The sequence below is a fragment of the Rhinolophus ferrumequinum genome, chromosome 24 (assembly GCF_004115265.2).
Source record: "Rhinolophus ferrumequinum isolate MPI-CBG mRhiFer1 chromosome 24, mRhiFer1_v1.p, whole genome shotgun sequence".
NCBI lineage: Eukaryota > Metazoa > Chordata > Mammalia > Chiroptera > Rhinolophidae > Rhinolophus > Rhinolophus ferrumequinum.
Genome location: NC_046307.1, coordinates 15,751,375 through 15,771,082, shown reverse-complemented (window position 1 = coordinate 15,771,082; position 19,708 = coordinate 15,751,375). Strand labels below are relative to the sequence as shown.

The 19,708-nt window shown below is 39.5% G+C and overlaps 1 protein-coding gene across 22 annotated transcripts in view; it reads right to left on the bottom strand.

Moving 5' to 3' along the window:
• LOC117016578 (protocadherin gamma-C4) overlaps positions 1 to 19,708 on the bottom strand; it is a 152,751-nt gene that overhangs the window by 24,331 nt on the left and 108,712 nt on the right. Inside the window, exon 1 of one of the 22 annotated variants that reach the window (XM_033095962.1) lies at positions 4,474 to 7,351. The exons of the other annotated variants lie outside the window; for them this stretch is intronic. Coding sequence (XP_032951853.1) covers positions 4,474 to 6,903 — 2,430 coding nt within the window. The 5' untranslated portion in view covers positions 6,904 to 7,351. Of the gene's footprint in view, positions 1 to 4,473; positions 7,352 to 19,708 lie in introns of those variants that run through there. 22 annotated transcript variants of the gene reach the window in all.

The window sequence follows — 19,708 nt, the reverse complement described above, 5'->3', positions numbered from 1 at the left end:
CGGGGTGGGGGGCGGGCAGCGACAGCCTGAGCCTTAGCAACCTGCAGCCCAGAAAGGAGTAGCCCTTTGAGACTGGTCATTTTGTTCCAGCCAGTGTTGTTGTCCACCAATATTCTAAATGAGTAGCTTCTGCCTCAGTCTAATTGTATTAGAGCAACCGCTATTTAAAACACTGCCGTATACACAAAAACTCTGCTCCTCTGCAGATTATTTAGAAATATATCCACCTCTTAGCAGAAAAGCCTTATACGTTAATGTAGCCAGTTAAATGTGTGCCGTACACGTTTTTGTTGTAACAGGAAGCACAGAGGAAACCAAACTTCTTTTATTCAGACGCTTGATAGTGATATACTAAATTACCATTCATTGATTTCAAGGACAGTAGAGAAGATGAAGCAGAGCGGAGGAAGCCAGGAGAGGGAGACGTTCCAAATCAGTAAAGAATCAGTTGTGTCTGGAAGGCGCTAAGGACTAGATCTCATTACCTAGCAGAATGCTAATGTTCACAGATTTAATAGCTCCCTTGAATGATTGAGATCAGCTACCAACAGCACTGCCTACAAATCTCCTTTATTTGACACCATGGTATGCTTCATATGTTGTTAATTACCAACAGACTGTTTCAAAAGAGCAAGCTTTTCACTTATCCCCAGGGGGCCTCTTGGAGCTAGAGACTTGATCTCACTCCACCCCCCACCCTGATCCAGACCCTTCCCAGGAGCCTGGCTACCACCTTGCACAAAAGCAGAAACACAACTCATTTCACACAGTAAACCTGCAAACTGTAATCCAAGTGGCAAACACACCAGAGCACAAAGAGAAAAATCCAGCCTGATCTGGACATGAGATTTCTTAACTTATCCAAAGCCTCACCTAGGTTACCACTGAATGCCCAAAACACTGGCAAAACTTGGATGCCCAAAACACTAGCAAAACCTGGGTTTCTTATCGTCCCTGGATTTTTTTTCCAAACCCTTGATCCTCAGGAATATCCTTTTGACCACCATTCTGGTCTCAAAGGCAGGGATCTGCTTTCTGGGTTCTTTTACAAAAAAACAAACCAAAACAAAAACACCTAAACCTCCTCCCATAGGAATAATGGAGGTGTAAATCAGTCTGACCTACTAGGTGTTTATGTCAGGATTCACTTCAGTGAATGAAACCACCATCCACCCAGCTACATCGGAATGGGGGAGGGGAGGGCCATCCTTGACTCATTCCGCTCTCTGCTACCTATATCATGTCAGTTAACAAGTCCTGATGATTTTACTACAGTCATCTCCCTCCATCTATCCTGCCACTCTGTGGTGGTTCAAGCATTTATCAATCTTCTCAAATACTGTAATAGCCTCCTAACTGTTCTCTTTGTCTCCAGTCTCAATATCCCCAATCTATCTCAGAATATGACCACCAGAATAATCTCTCTAAAACAATCAAACAAAAAACGCTGATGACATCATACCCATGTCAGTTCAAAATTCTGCAATGACTATTATCAATGCAGAATAAAATAAAAACTCCTTGGCCTGGCCCAAAGGTAATTCAAAATCTAACTCCCCCCTACTTGTTTCACTTTATTTCTTCCAAAGACTGTTTTACAAACACACTTTAAGGTTCAGCAATAATGTAATATCATTATCCCTCTGCATGGGATTTCCTGCAAGGTCCCCTCCATGCCTTCCTTCACCCTTTACTATTTAACAAACTGTTACTCAATCTTTAGTTCTCAGCTCAAGCATCACCACCTCTATGAAGTCTTCCTGATTTCCCCAGGCTCGCTTAGGTGTTTCTTTCCCTTTGCTCCCATTGTTTCTTATATTATCTTTTTATTTTTTCAGCATGTCTGTCTCCTATGGTGGTACTCTGTGGACCATAATGGCCTGACTGTATTTTTTCATCTTTTGCAGTGGGATGCTCATCAGGATGAGCACATAGGGATGCTCAATAAATGGTGAATTATTGATATTATCATGTATTAGTTCAACAAATATTGAATACTTGCATTTTATATAAGTACTTTATGTTGAGTACAGATACTTTATATGCATTACTTCTCACTCATACAACAATTTTGAAAGGAGGTATTACCTTTATTTTATAGATGAGGACAGTGGAGTTCAGAGAGGTTAAGAGACTTGTCTAAAGCTAAATAACTGGTAGTTTGTGTAGTGCTAGGATTTCCCCACTCCCACCCCTGGTCTTTCTGGAAAGAAATAAAGCCTCTTTCTATAACATCTTAATTGATTTTTCTATCAGTTTGTCATCTCTATAACCATTACTGGCCCTTTACTGATGTCTTTAATATCCAAGAACTAGACCTCTTATAGGTCTCAATCCCTTATATTTGCAAGTTCACACCAAAACAAACAGGCATACAGTCTGTATTACTAGAATTGGAGCATCATAAAGCCTTAATCCTACATATCCTTGACTTGACCTTTTTATGCCAAGTATGTGATTCTCCCATCTCTAGAGTTTTAAAATAGCTTTACTGAAATGTAATTCAAATACAATACAATTCATCCATTTAAAGTGTACAATTCAATGGGGTTTTTTAGAAAAATATTCACATATACTAAAACAATGCAAGCATCACCACATTCTAATTACAGAACATTTTTGTCAGCCCCCAAAGAGACCTCATGCCCATTGCCCAGCTCTAGACATTAAAAGAATACTTGCCCGATTGCTAGTGGTTTAGGAAGATTTTCTCTTTAGATGACTAAACTATCATCTTATGTCTTCCCTATAATGCTTTTCTAGAACTATTCTATGTAATGTTTTAAGTTGGGACATAACATCACAGAATTTTTAAAAGTTTGTCCTGGCCAGTAAGGTTGGCTCCTGGAACTATAAACACCAGAATAACACTTTGCTTTATAAAAATGTTAATTGATAGACTGGCAGGTTCTAAAGCAGTTGTTTTAAAGTTGTCTGCACGTTGGAATTACTTTAGGAACTTTAAAAAATACTGATTCCTGTGTCCCAGCCCCAGAGATTGTGCTTTAAGTGGTCTGGGATGTGGCCTGGGCTTCAGAATTTTTAAAAGGTAATTCTAGTGTGCAATCAAGTTTGATAACATTGTTCTGGGGGAAATACCAGCTGTTTTCCAGTGTGATCAGAAGAGTAGCACCTGCTTTTCTCGGTTTTCATCCTTCCTAAGCCTCTACTTTGTCATCTTTGGCTATCTCCAGATTTGCTTATTTCCGAGGTGTGTTTAAGATTTGGGGTAGGTAAAGAACTAATAAAAATAATAATAGTAACAGCTAAGAATTTTTTAACTCTTATGATACACCAGGCACTGTGCATACATATCATGCACTAATCGTATAATACTGTTGTCACTCCCTTTTTTCATATGAGAAACAGGCTTAGAAAGATTAACTTGGCGAAGGACTCATAACTGGTAAGTGGTGGAGCCTCATGTGTGTGACTGCCAAATTCAAGGGTTGACAGCAATAATACACTTATTAGTAACAAAACTGTGGCTCTCCCACCATCGGAAGTATGTGTAAGTTGCACTCCAAGAGAAAAGCCTTGAAGTCACCTACACATCATCTTGAATAAATGAAAACTATCTTTCTCAGGATATGAATTTACCTACCTTGCACTTTATGTGTCTATCTAAGAAAAATAATGCTGGAAGGATAGGGAATTACACGGGGGTGGGGAGTACAAAAAAACTTTCATTTTGTACTTTATGCTTTTTTGGATTATCTGGATTTATTCTCAAAATAAATGATTACTTTTATCTTTATAATTAATGATGGTTATCTTTGGATTTGGGGATTATAGTTTTAATTTTTTTCTTTATACTTTTCTCCATTTTCCAAATTTTCTGTATGCACATGCATCATTATTATAACATAAAAATATTTTGTAAGTAATGTGCACATCATTTCCAGTAATGTTCTTGAAATAAAATTTAAAGGATGCCTAGAATTTTATTTCTCATAGAAAGTCATCTAAGAATGAGGTACAGGATCTGTATAGGCAAAGGACAATGATTAGGAAACCACTGGTTTTAATGCAGATGTGACCATCACTTCAAAGATGGATGAATGAAATAGTTTTTATATTCCTAGCAGCTGCCACTGGTTAGAGGTGTCCAGCAGCTTGTTCCCAATGCAAATAACACCAGGCTAAGATATGAGTGCTGAGATGCTGGGTGACAGTTTAATGGTCCCTTAGCGAGATTGGTTAGTTGTTGCAACAAGTGTTGAGGGTGTGAACTGGGTCCACAGATGAATCAATTAATCCACATTGTGTGAGGACCAAGAACCACACTCTAGCCAGGCCATACCCTTTGCAAAGGCAGGAAGTTTGATCTAGGAAGAGCCAGGAGAAAATGTGAATGCACCATTAGAAAGGAAAACATTTTCATCACTAAAAAAAACGACTCCAGACCTTCCTGAACACGGAGCAAGAAGCAAAAAGCATTAATATCATCGCGGATGACCTGCTAACACTTACCTGTCCGGGAGGGGAGCTCTCTGCACCCAACACTTGCCTATAGAACACAGGGTCGCAGCTCCGCAGCGTGTTCTGGCGGCTGGCCAGAGGGCTGGCGACCCCAGGTTTCTTCAGCAGCGGGTCGCTGCGGCGCGAGTCAGTGGTGAGGTACACCTGATGGTAAAGGTGCGGTGGCAACAGGCCTCCCCGCACGGCGTCCGCGTGCAGAGACGGCCCTGGTGTTCGGTACAGGGAGCTCACGGGGCCTCGGTATAGGTCCCTGGACTGTTTCCACTTGTAAACTTTGAATATAATCAGTCCCAATATGGTGACTGCGAACCCCACAGAGACCAGGATTAGAGAGAGGAGTAGATAAAAGGTGAGATTTTTATTCTGCTCCCCAGGGGCGGAGCCAGAGGGGAACTCGGCCCCGGCTTCTGGAGGTTCCTCAGTTACTGACACAGTCAGGGTCGCGGTGGTGGACAGCGATGGCTCCCCATTGTCTTTGATCAAGACCGTGAGAGTTTGCCTGGGTGAATCTGTGTCCTGGACTGGGCGGGCAGTGCTGATCTGACCCGTGTGAAGCCCCACAGCGAAAAGGCTCTGGTTGGAGGCTCCCAAGAGGCTGTAGGAGAGCCAGGCGTTATGCCCTGCATCTGGGTCCCAGCCTACCACCCGCGTAACCACGTGGCCGGCAGGGGTACCTCGGGGCAGCATCTCCACAGAGCTTCGACCAGGCCGCGGGTATATGACCTGGGGGGCATTGTCGTTGTGATCGGTGACAAATATGTTCACGCTGATGTTGGTGGTCAGGACCGGAGTGCCTCCGTCGCTGATGTGAGCTGTTAATTCGAATTCCCGCCGATCCTCATAGTCCAGGGGCACTAAGGAAGACACGACGCCACTATCACGATTTATCGTGAAATAGCGACCCACTAACCCAGTTTCAGCTCCTTGCTCCAAGAGAAAGAAGGAAAGATGAGCATTCTGAGGGGCGTCGGGGTCCCAGACACTTAGATTTAGTATTGGAACCCCGGGAACGTTATTTTCCTCCACGTAAACGTCGTAGGAAGATTGTGAGGACTGTGGGGGATTGTCGTTGATGTCGGACACTTGCACCCGAACTGTCGTGAGAGCTGAGAGGGAAGGGGCGCCCGCATCTCGAGCAGTGATGCTGAGGTTGTATTCTGGCACAGCCTCCCGATCCAGAGCTGCGCTGGTTTTCAAAGTAAAGTAATTCTTGAGGGAAGAAGTAAGACTGAAGGGGAGACCAGGAGGAATGTCGCAAGTAACCAGCCCGTTCTCCCCAGTATCCAGATCGTTCACACTGAGCAAAGCGATGACAGTTCCTAAAGGGGCATCCTCGGGGACTGGACTGTACACAGAAGTCACTGTGATCTCCGGGGCATTGTCATTCACGTCTACAACCTCTACCAAGACTTTGCAATGTGCTCCTTCGGGATTGGCGCCCTTGTCTTTGGCCTGTATGTAAATCTCGTGGAGTTTCGTGTCTTCAAAGTCCAGCCGACCTTTGATTGTCAGCACTCCTGTTACAAGGTCTAAGGAGAAGAGTTCCCGCACGCCAGCGCGGTTGTGGCTGCCGAAGGAGTAAATGATTTCACCGTTGGGGCCTTCATCCAGGTCGGTTGCGCGGACTTGCACCACGCGAGTGCCGGGGGGTGCATCCTCCGGGACGCGCGCCCGGTACAAGGACTGATTGAAGGCGGGAGCATTGTCATTCGCGTCCAGCACAGTGATGCGAATAGAAAGGCTGGCGGAGAGAGCCGGGGTTCCTCCGTCTGACGCCGTCAGCACCAAATGGAGACTCGGCTCTCGCTCCCGGTCCAGGGCGCGCTCCAGCACCAGCTCCGCGTACTTGGTACTGTCCTCCCGCGTCTGCAAGCGAAGCGCAAAGTACTCATTGCGGCTCAGCTCGTAGGTTTGTAAAGAGTTGCTTCCCACATCGGGATCGTGCGCGCTCTCGAGCGGAAAGCGCGTGCCCGGCGCCACGGCCTCGCTAATCTCCAATTTCATTTCCCGGGTAGGGAAAGCGGGATTGTTGTCGTTGATATCCTGGATCACCACTTCCGCACTGAACAGCTCTAGCGGACTCTCCATTATCAACTCCAGAGTTATGGTGCAGGAGGGCAGTGTCCCACAAAGCTCCTCGCGATCCAGGCGGTCGTTCACGAACATCTCTCCGGTCTCCCGGTTCACCTCAAAGAATTTTCGGCTAGCTGCGGACAACACCAGGAGCCTGCGGGCTGACAGGCTGCCGAGATCCAAGCCAAGGTCCGTGACCACGTTGCCCACCGCGAAACCCTTCTCTCTTTCCTCCAGGATCTCATAGCGAATGACGGCGGAAGCCTTGTGCAAGGCGCCAAGCAGAAGCAAAACTCCCACCACTTTGCGGGTGCTTACCAGTCCGTTCCTCCGGGCCTCTGGGACCATCTCACTCAAAGGCAGTCCCTCTTCGCGGGGTCCAGACGGTCCCGACGTTTTCGCTGAGAAACTTTCAGCGGGTTAGCGCTTGGGCGCTGGGCTCCGAGTCGGACATGGCTTTCTGGATGCCGATGATTTGCTTGCCGGCTGTTCAGTCTCTGCCTCATCCCGGGGCGCCGAGAGGGGACGGGCCGGGGCAGATCTCCAGCCTCTTCATTGGCCGACAGCGGCACGCAGAGTCCCAGCCAATAACTGCACGAAGAATGCGCTAGCGCCGGGCTCTCTGAGCGGGACAAGCGCTTAGCGCCAGGAACTTCACTTTCCTTTGGCTTCCTTCCAGAGTTTGCGGCCAAAGCGCCTTGGCAGTATCCGTACATCGGAAACCCATCTGAGCCTGGAAAGCCAATTGCAGGGCGATGAAGCTCGCCGCCTACAACTCTTCAAGCCAAACCAAGGCCTATTAAACATTTTAATGGCTGTCTTCAATCGCAAGAAGGGGGGGGGGGATCAAATCAAACCGAAAACGATACAACATTGTCTGGAAAAACACTAACAAATTTGGTTTGTTGAAGGACTGGGTAAAACCTATCTATCCGGACTCTACTTGCAAGGAGGCATTTAGCATTTCTGTGGCAATGTTAATAATTTCCGTTTGTCTCTTACCAGATGAGACTGTAGAATTCCCTGTCACTTCCTCAGTAAAGAAAATCAACCAGAACTACTGTCTGTTTGGTTTGACTATTTTATGAAATTTAAAAATTCAATTCGGATTTCTTTTGAAACTGGATGCTATTTAGCTCTCATTTCTTAAACAATGTGAAATTTCCTGCCCTGTCTTTCTCAACGAGCATAATCTTAATGATAGAGCATCATCTCAAATGTTTCCCTTTACTTGATCAGTGCATTCCCCAAGATCTTGGGTTCATATGCCACAATGAGAAGTTGCATTGTTTAAAAAAAGGGATAGCCCCTCTCCCCAAAAAGGGCGAGACCAGACCTATTTACCACCTGGGACCTTTATAAAATGATTGCGGTATAGCAGCAAAGCTCCATAAAGTATTAGAGAAATGCAAAGCTTTTATCCCCAGAATAAAGAACCTCAAGTTTTCTGTATTTAGGATTGTAGTCACTAAACAAACAAAATAGCAATGATCAGGATAATGAATAACAGAGTCAGGTATGAAATTAGTCAGAGCTGAGTTGTACATTCTTGGACAAGAAACCATCCTCTAAAGGTTCTTCCTGGGTTCCAATCTATTACATGAATAAGGCAGGTAAAACGCCTGGCACAGAGTAAGTCTCAATTAATGATGCAAATCACCCAGTTAGATATTAGAGGCAAAGTTTTAGAGCCTCACATACTATTTCTGTATAATTGTCTTGGACATTACTTTGATTACCTATAGTCCTTTCTGAAATGTAACTGATTTTTGAGGCAGGGAGGTAGGCAGATAAGTTACATAGGTAGATAGGAAGTAAGTATATATAAGCTATTTACTGGAGAGATGAAAAGTCATATTTGACCTGTTTCTCCACTTCCTCAATACTTTAATTCATCTCTTACAACCCCAGTTTTAAATACTCAAATTCGACAATTGGCCAGACCACAAGACGGCTGATAGGCATTACAAGATAGAATATATTTAGAGTTTAGAATATAGCTCAGTCACTAGCTACTCAAAGTATGAGCCAAGGACCAGTGGCATAGGCATCACCTGGGAGCTGTTAGAAATGCAGAAATGCCCCCACTCCAGGCCTACCACACCAACATTTTCATTAACAAAATACCTGGGTGATTTGAATCCACATTAAAGTTTGTGAAGCACTGATCTAGTGAATTATTCAGAGATATACTGATTTATCAATCATTTTTTTTCCACTCACCATCACTTATTTGACAGTATGTCTTTTGAAAACTAGCTTTTAAAAGTTGAAGTAGTTTTCCCATTCATAATAAAGCCCATAGTTTTCCTAAGATCTCTTCATAAGCCAGCAGAATCCTCTTGGATCCATTCTCCACAGTAGCCAGAAAGATCTTAACATTTTACTTGGATCATACCATTCTCCAGCTCAAAACTCCTCCGTAGCATTTCACTGCTCTTGAAATAAAAATACCAAAACCTTTGCATAGTATCCTAGCTCTTGTGTCTTCTCCATCCCTTGATATTCCATAATGCTGCTTTCAGTATGGCCATCAGCCAATCTCTTATGTGCCCAGGGCCTTCACACAGGCTGTTCCTCTCCTTGGAGAGCTTCTTTCCCTTCCCTCCCTTTGCTTTGTTAATTTCTACAAACCTTTCAGGTCTCAGTTTAAATGTTATTTCCTACAGACTTCTTCCATGAGGTCCCAGTTAAAACCAGAAGCCTTTGTTATGCTCTCTCAGAGCACCTTATATTTTCCTTTGTTCAATCTAGCACAATTTCAAATTTTATGATTACTTTTTGTTTAAGCATAATGTCTGTCTTTCCCACTAAATAAAGCTGCAGGGGGTCAGAGACCATGTCTATTTCGATGACCACTTGTCTCCTTGGTGTCCACTACAGTAGGTACTTAATGCTCCCCACCCCAACTTTATTGAAGTACAATTGACAAATAAAATTGTATAAATTTAAGGTGTACAACATGATGATTTACTACATGTATATATTGTGAAATGATCACCACAATATAGTTAACACGTCCACCTCACCTAGTTGCCATGTGTGTATGAGGAGAACATTTAAAATCTACTCTCTCGGCAAATTTCAGATACACACTACAGTACAGTTAACTATAGTCACCTGCTGTACATTAGAGTCCACGAACTTATTCATCTCATAATTGAACATGTGTACCCTTTGACCAACATCTCCCTATACTTAATGCTTATTAATACATCTATCTTCATGCTAATAGCACACTAAGGATTGTATACATTCATTTATGTGTATCCATTTCCCTAGGAGAAAGCATTTTTTGAAGATACTGTCACTCTTTCAAGCTACCAGTGGGCCTAATGAAACTATTTCTTAACCAAAGATTTGAAAGAGAAAATATAGTTGCCAAAGAACCAAGTAAGGGGTGGTAATACAACTCACATTGGAGAAAAACATAGATCGCATAACTTGCTATGTCATGTATATCCAGGGGAAACGGAAGCACCAGTGTATAGGATCAAAACAACTTTCTGGTGTCTATCTTCTTTTTTCTCTGTTTTATGATTTTAAGAGAGCCTCTGATCAATGTGATGCAGCAAACATAATATAATTTTTAAATACAAAGTAAATATATCATAGTGGTGAAGAGTAAGGCCTTACTGTCCAAAAGACTCGAGTTCCCATACTGGATGTTACACTTAGTAGTTCAGTAACCAGGAAGTTTTTTGTTTTTTTAACTTACCTTTTATTTTCTTGATCTGTAAAATGGAAATAATAATAGTACTCCTTGACATAACCATAGGCATCTCAATATCTTATTTTAATCTTTTAACAGCTTTATACTTAGCATTAGAGTTCAGCTAGACATCAATGATTTTTAGTAAATTTATACAGTTATGAAACCCAAAAGTTCCCTCATGTTTGTTTGCCGTCAATCCTTGCTCCTACCCTCAGCCTCAGACAACCACTGATCTGCCTTCTATGTAGTTTTCTAAAAATTTCATTAAAAGGGAATGATAAAATACTTAGCCTTTTGTTATCTGGCTTCTTTCATTAGCATAATGCCCAACTCACCTCTTAACTACACCCTCAAATCTGTTCTTTCTCCAACCTTCTTCTGATAAAGGGCACGTCTAGTCCAGTCAAAAAGCCCCAAGTCATTCTTAATATCTTTTTCTATATTCCCACATTCCTTTCACTACCAGTTCACGCCAATGCTTACTACCTCCAAAATATATTTGAATCTATCAACTATTTTCCCTCTTTACAGCCACCATCTGAGTCAAAACCACCTTTAATCCTGTCATGCCTTCCTTTATGGTCTTATTTCCTCATTTGCTTTCCCTAAACTCTATTTCACATACAGAAACCTGAGGGATCTTTAAAGAATATAAATTAAATTACATACTCTCCTGGAAAAACATAGTGCTTGCTACCGGGACTGGCTATATAATTTTGGGGGCCAATGCAAAATGAAAATAGGGGGCTCCTTGTTTAAAAATTATTAAGAATTTCAAGATGGTGATAGCAGATCATTAACCCAAATGAAGGGCCCTTCTAAGAATGGGGGCCAGTGTGACTGCATAGGTTACATACCCATGACATTGGCTTTGCCTGGCACAGAGAAAGCTCTCCATAAATATTACTAATATTATTTTTAAAATTAGGTTATTACCTAATACTATGTATTCCTAGAGGGACAGTCAGTAATATCAGAAAAGCCTACTCACAATACTTTTAAATTATTGCATTCAAGAAAAAACAAAGAAGGGGAAGAAGAAAAAAAACATATATGCATTATTTCCTTAAAATCTTAAACATTATCTAATAATCTTTCAATTCAATCTAATTTGCCTATTGGAGGAACATCCTAAGGTCAAATTAAGGGACCATTTGAGGAGAAATGGTATAAAAACAGATAAGCAATAGATCAATCAAACACGTATCCCATCTCAATATCTTATTTAGACAGGTGAGTGATTCAAGGATCTGGTGAAGAAGCTGAATGATTTAGACTTATATTTATCTGAAGTTTATCTGTGTGAAAAAACTGTTTTGAATATTTTGATTTGAAAAGGTGATCTAAAAGGTGATTTGAAAAGTCTGAATCTTAAGACTAAGTTTTATAAAAACTCCATTTTATCTACCCCTAGAACAAGGAGAAATTATCTTATCAAAATATTTTGGGGAGCCACCGGTTAGCTCAGCTGGTTAGAGCGCAGTGCTCTTAACAACAAGGTTGCTGGTTCAATACCCACATGGGCCACTGTGAGCTGCGCCCTCCACAACTAGATTGAAACAACTACTTGACTTGGAGCTGATGAGTCCCAAAAAACATACTTTATAATATTTTTTATAAATATATATATATTATATATGTAGTTCATATATATATATGAACTACAACCAGTGATTTCAAAAGTCAAAAGTTTAAGAAAAAAAGAGATGTTTACCTCTTCTCCTATTTGAGTGCTATTCTCTTCTAGTCTTGATACTCTCTTACTGCTTATTATATCACAAAGTTCAAATATACCAGAAAACAACCTGCAAAAGATTACTACATTTGTCCACCTGAAAATCTCACAAGAGACCTAAATTCTCCTTAGGAATATAGAATTTGTTCATTTTATTCCCCAGCATGCTGTTACTATATTGTTATCATTTCTCACCAAACAGGTAGCCTTGTATAACTGAATTGTTTATTTTTTCTAGCTGAAGTGACTCACCACAACATATAATGATAACTTTGAGTGAGAAAGAAGTGTGGCTTTCCGATCATTAAAACCTTCTGGCAATACAGAAGTTTAGTACATGATGAAGATGCTATTCCAAATCACTGAGGCAAAGATGAAGTTTTTAGTAAATGGTATTGGGACAACTGGATAGCCACTTAGGAAAAAAGGATAAAATTAGTCCCATACCTCAACACACACAAGAATAAAGTCTATATAGATCAGGCATTTAAATGCAAAAACCAAAAACCAACAGGTCCTAGAAGAAAATTGATGAATTTTTCTATAACACAAGTGTGAGGCAAGGCTTTCTAATTATGACACCAAACCTAAATTCAATACAAGAAAAGACTGATTCATTTGACTACATAAAAATAAAGGGGAAAAAAGGTTTCACTGCAAAAAATACCATAAACAAACGTGAAAGTCAAATGAAATGCAAAAATATATATATTTGCAACTTGTACCTTGGACAAAGAACTAATATCTCTAACTATAAAATAACTTTTTAAAATCTTAGGAGAAAACACTTAAAAAACTTAATAGACAAATGAACATAAGACATGAACAGACGATTTTTTTTTTTTTTAAGGAGGGCACAGCTCACAGTGGCTCTTGCAGGGATTGAACCGGCAACCTTGGTGTTATGCGCACCATGCTCTAACCAACTGAAGTAACCAGCCACCCCGAACAATTTTAAAGAAGAGATAAACTTGCTCTTATACATATGAAAAGGTATTTTTCTTCAACCATAATGAGAGAAATTCTAATTAAAACTATTTTGAGATTTTTTTTCTTTTTTTATTGACCAGATTGGCAATTTTTCTTTTTAAAGATTTTATTGGGGAAGGGGAACAGGACTTTATTGGGGAACAGTGTGTACTTCCAGGCCTTTTTTCCAAGTCAAGTTGTTGTCCTTTCAATCTTAGTTGTGGAGGGTACCATTCAGCTTCAAGTTGTTGTCCTTTCAGTCTTAGTCGTGGAGGGTGCAGCTCAGCTCCAGGTCCAGCTGCCATTTTTTCTAGTTGCAGGGGGCACAGCCCACCATCCCTTGCGGGACTTGAGGAATTGAACTGGCAACCTTGTGGTTGAGAGCCTGTGTTCCAACCAACTGAGCCATCCGGGAGGCAGCTCAGCTCAAGGTGCTGGTGTTCAATCTTAGCTGCAGGGGGCGGAGCCCACCATCCCTTGCGGGAGTCGAGGAGTTGAACCGGCAACCTTGTGGTTGAGAGCCCACTGGCCCATGTGGGAATCGAACTAGCAGCCTTCGAAGTTAGGAACACGGAGCTCCAACCGCCTGAGCCACCGGACCGGCCCAGACTGCCAATTTTTAAGTTTTGTTTATTCAATATTTTATTTTTTTATGTTGATTATTTATTGCTGTAAGACTACTAGATATTTTCAGCAAAACAATAAGGTACTTAAGACAGCTTGTGGTAAAGCATGCTTATGATGACTGAGATTAAAAAGCTTTAAAAGAAAAAGTCTTCAGAGCTTGGAAGTGAGTCATCCTCTTGGGTGAACAGAGTGAAGAGTGTTTTTTTTTTTTAAATTAAATTTACTGGGGTGATATTGGTTAGTAAAATTATATAGGTTTCAGGTGTACATCATCTATATATTGCATTGTTTGTTCACCACCAGAGTCAATTCTCCTTCCATCACCACATATTGATGCCCTTTTCCCTCTTCTACCACTCCCTCTCTCCCCTTACCCTTTGGTAACCACTAAACTGTTGTCTGTCTGTGAGTTTTTGTTTCTTTGTTTGTCTTGTTCTTTTGTTGCTTTCAGTTTTATATCTCACGTATGAGTGAAGTCATATGGTTCTTGACATTTTATGTCTGACTTATTTTGCTTAGCATAATAATCCCAAGATCCATCCATGTTGTCACAAATGGCAGTATTTCATCTTTTCTTAGGGCCGAGTAGTATTCCATTGTGTATATATACCACATCTTCTTTATCCAATCATCTATCGAAGGACACTTTGGTTGTTTCCATATCCTGGCCACCACAAAAAATGCTGCAATGAACATCGGGGTACATATATATTTATGGATAAATGTTTTCAGATATTTTTGGGTAGATACTCAGGAGAGAGAGATTGCTGGGTCACATGATAATTCTATTCTTAATTTTTTGAGGAACCTCCATACTGTTTTCCATAGTGGCTGTACCAATTTACATTCCCACCAACGGTGTATAAGGGTTCCTTTTTCTCCACAGCATCTCCAACACTTGTTTTTACTTGTCTTGTTGATGATAGTCATTCTAACAGGTGTAAGGTGGTATCTCATTGTGATTTTTTTGATTTGCATTTCCGTAACAGCTAGCAAAGCTGAGCATTTTGTCATATATCTGTTGGCTGTTTGTATGTCTTCTTGGGAAAAATGTCTGTTGAGGTCCTCTGTCCATTTTTTAGTTGGATTTTTTTTTGTTTTTTGTTTTTTTGTTCAGTTGAACAAGTTCTTTTTTTTTTAACTAAGGCTTTCTTTTTTATTAATTAATTAGTTAATTTTTTTATTGGGGGAATAGTGGGGAACAATATATTTCTCTAGGGCCCATCAGCTCCAAGTCATTGTCCTTCAATCTGTTTGTGGAGGGCGCAGCTCAGCTCCAAATCCAGTTGCCGTTTTCAATCTTTAGTTGTAGGGGGCGCAGCCCACCATCCCTTGCAGGAATTGAACCAGCAACCTTGTTGTTGAGAGCTCATGCCCTAACCATCTGAGCCATCTGGCCACCGCTGACCAAGTTCTTTATATATTTTGGAGGCGTCATTTGCAAATATATTCTCCCATTTGGTTGGTTGCCTCTTTATTCTGTTGATGATTTTTTTAGCTGTGCAGAAACTTTTTGTTTTGACATAGTCCCATTAATTTATTTTTGCTTTTACTTCCCTTGGTTTTGAGGTCAAATTTATAAAATCCTCTTTGAACCCAAGGTCTATACCTATGCTTTCTTCTATGCAGTTTATTGTTTCAGGTCTTATGTTTAGGTCTTAAATTCATTTTGAGTTAATTTTGGTATATGATGAAAGATAGCAGTCTAGTTTCATACTTCTGCACGTGGCTTTCCAATTTTCCCAGCACCATTTATTGAAGAGGCTTTCTTTTCTCCATTGTATGTTTTTGGCTCTTTTGTCAAAAATTATCTGCCCATATATATGCGGGTTTATTTCTGGGTTTTCAATTCTATTCCATTGGTCCGTGTGTCTGTTTTTCTGCCAATACCATGCTATTTTGATTATTGTTGCTTTGTAGTACAAATTGAAGTCAGGGAGTGTGATACCTCCAGACTTGTTCTGTTTTCATAGGATTGCTTTGGTTATTCAGGGTCTTTTGTGATTCCATACAAATCTGATAATTTTTTTGTTCTATTTCTTGAAAAAATGCTATTGGGATTTTGATGTGGATTGCATTAAATCTGCATACTACTCTGGGTAATATGGCCATTTTAACTATGTTGATTCTTCCGAGATTGGCAAACATTTTAAAACTTGACAACATGCGCTGCAGATGCAGCTTTTGGAAAATAAGTATTCTCATCTATTTGTAGGAACGCAAAATGGTACAACATAAATGGTATACATGCTGTCGTAGCGAGAACATGTACAACATAAATAGGAAAATAGTTATATTTGACAAAACTATATATGCATTTCCCCTATGACCTTGCAATCACATTTTTAGGAATTTATCCTAAATATACGCCATAAAATTATGAAAATACATATTAGTTTGTTCATTACAGCATTATTTGCAATTGCAAAAAAGATCAAAAACTAACTAAATGACAAACTATGGATTGGTTGAATAGACTATGATATGTATACACACAGTGGAGTTTTATGAAGCTATATATTTAAAAAAACTAATGAAGATCTCCGATTAATTTATGTAGAAGATTTCCAGGATGTATTGTTAGTGCAAAAAGCAAAGTGAAAACTTTTGATTTTGACCATGTGGAACTAGCCATACCAGTATAAACAACTAGAAGACTGATGAAAACATGTGGAAAATGCTTTCAGACATTGGCTCAAAAGGAATGCAAGACAGAGAAGGAAAGCAAATGCAGTGAGTCCTAGGATCTCTGGTTTTGTTGTTGTTTTGTTTTGCCTGGAGGCAGTTTTCAGACCATAGGGCAGGAAAAGAAAAATCCAAGAATAACACGGTGGTCTTGTTGAGTGGAGGAGTAGAAATTAGAATTTGGGGAGGCTAAGACAGCTAGAATTTGTGGGACAGAATACCAGAGAGAACGGAGCTACACCTACAAGTCCAGAAATCTGGATAAGGATCTTCTTGAGTCTTTCCCTGAATGATAATCTGAGCATATATAGAATGACACTCTTTTGAAGCTGGGCAAAGAACAGCTGTCAAGGGAGTTATCAGCTGAAGAATTCCTGGAGTTCACAGGGATGGGAAATATTTGAATTCCATTCACCCAGAATACAGAACCCTGCTGAACACTCAGAGAAATAAAAAAGTCACAACTTATCAGTAAGGCTAAACTAGCCCAAGGAAAAGGCTTCTGTAGACCTGCCCTAACAAAACTTAAAGACAAGCCTTGAAAAGATCAACCTGATCTTGCAAAAACAAAAACAAAAACGAAAACTTTCAATACTTCTTAAAGAAAGACAACAAAATTCAAACACTCAACAATGTAGCATTTACAATGTCTACAATAAAACATTACTAGACATGCAAATAAGCAGCAAATTGTGACCTAAACCCAGAAAGAAAATCAGCACTAGAAATGACAGAAGTGATGAAATTAGAAGACAAGGAGTTTAAAACAGCTATTGTAAATGTTCTCAAGGATTTAAAGGAAAACATAAAAATAATGAGAGAAATGAAATAATGAAATGAAACTTCTAGAGATGAGAAATACAATATATGAAATGAAAACTTCACTAGATGGGATTAGCAGCAGACTAGACACTGAGGAAGAAAAGATCACTGAACTTGAAATAACAGAAACTATCCAAACTGAAATACACAGAGAAAAAAAGATTGGGAGAAAAAAAAAAGAACAGAGAATCAGCAACCTGTGGGAAAATATCAAGTGGTCTAACATAAGTGCATTTGGAGTTCCATATTTATATGTGTCATAAGTAATACTTTAATAAAGTCCCAAACTTCTTAAGCTTAAAGAAAATTATAGGTCCACAGAATCAAGAAGCTCAGTGAATCCCACATAGGATAAACATAAAGAAAAACACACCAATATTGATAATACATTTCTGAAAACCATTCATAAAGAGAAAAATTTAGAAGCAGTTGGAGGAAAAAAATGTTAAGTATGAGGGAACAAAGGTAAGAAAGATTGTAGACTTCTCATTAGAAACAATGCAAGGCAGAAGATAGAGGAACAATATCTTTAAAGTGCTGAAAGAAAAAAAAGTCACCCTAGAATTTTATATCCAGCAAAAGTATTTTTAAAAAGGAAGGTGAAATGAAGATTTTTCTCAAACAAAAACTAAGGAAATTTGCAACAAGCAGATCTTACTGCAAGAAACATTAAAGGAAAGTTCTTTAGTCTGAAGGAAAATGACAATAGATGGAAACTTGGATCTATGTAAAGAAATTAGTGACAGAAATTATTAGAATGTAGGTTACATATTAAACACTTTTCTTCTCACTTTTTCACTGCTTTAAAGATAATTGATTAAAGCAAAAGTAATAACATATTTTTGGGCTTAAAATATTTGCAGAAGTAAAATGTGTGACAATGATAGCACAAAAAACAGAGGGGGAAATTAGAAGTATTAGGTTGGTGCAAAAGTAATTGTGGTTTAAAAGGTTAAAAATAATTGCAAAAACCGCAATTACTTTTGCACCAACCTTATATATTGTTGAATGGTACTTCCATTAATGTGAAGTGCTATAATTTATTTGAATTATATTTATTGTGGTAAGTTAAAGGTGCATAGTGTAACCCTAGAACAACCACTTAAAAAATTAAAGAGGATATCTAATAAACTAATACCAGAGACACATGGAATACTAAACAATAATCAATCTAAAAGAAGGTAGGAAAAGATGAAAGAAATAAAAAACTGATGGGATAAGGAGAAAACAAAGAGCAAGATGTTAGACATAATCATATCAATATTATATATATGTAAGTGGTCTGAACAGAGATGAATAAAAAAGCAAGACCCAACTATATGCTGTCTATAGAAAATGAACTTTATATATAAAGAATGGAAAAAGGTATATCATGCAAACACTAAGTACGAGGAAGCTGGAGTGGCTACATCAGTATCAGAAGAAACAGACTTTAAGGCAAGATATATTAGCAGAGAAAAAGAGAGAGATTTCAAAATGACAAAAAAATTATCAAGTATCAAGAAGATTTACCAATCTTAAATGTCTATTTATCCAACAATGAAAATTACCAGGGACAAAGAGGGACATTATATAATGATAAAAGGGTCAATCCATTAGGAAGACATAGACATCTTAAATGTGTATGTACCAAACAACAGAACTTCAAAATACATGAAGCAAAAATTGATATAACTAAAAGGTAAAATAGACAATTCCACCATTATAGTTGAGGACTTCAACAATTTGACAACAGTTGAGAAAACTACTAACAAGGATATAGAAGAAATGAACAATAATTCATAAAACTCTTTTCCAATAATTGATAGAATTACTAACAAGGCTATAGAGGAAGTGAACAACACCATTAACTAATAGGATCTAATTAACACTTATAGAGCATTCCACCCAACAACAGAATACATATCTTTTCAAGCACCCATGGAACATTCTGGTCACATTCAGGGTCAGAAAACAAAGCTCAATAAATTTAAAAGAATGGAAATCACACAGAATATATGCTTTGACCATCCTGGAATTAAACAAAAAATTAGAAAGAAAACAGGAAAATCTCTAAACATTTGGAAATAAAACAACACAGAACTAAATAATCCATGGGTAAAAGGGTAGATCTCAAAGGAAATTTAAAAATACATTGAACTGAATGAAAGTAAAAATACAACATATCAAAATTTATGGGATGCAACTAAAGCAGTCCTGAAAGGGAAATGTATAGCACTAAAGATAAGAGAAAATGGGGTCAGCCTAGTGGCTCAGGCGGTTGGAGCTCTGTGCTCCTAACTCCGAAGGCTGCCGGTTCGATTCCCACATGGGCCAGTGGGCTCTCAACCACAAGGTTGCTGGTTCAAATCCTCAAGTCCTGCAAGGGATGGTGGGCTGTGCCCCCTACAACTAGCAACGTCAACTGGAGCTGGAGCTGAGCTGTGTCCTCCACAACTAAGATTGAAAGGACAACAACTTGACTTGGAAAAAAGTCCTGAAAGTACACACTGTTCCCCAATAAAGTCCTGTTCCCCTTCCCCAATATAATCTTTAAAAAAAAAAGATAAGAGAAAAGGTTTCAAATCAATAAACTATTATACTACCTCAAGAAACTAGAC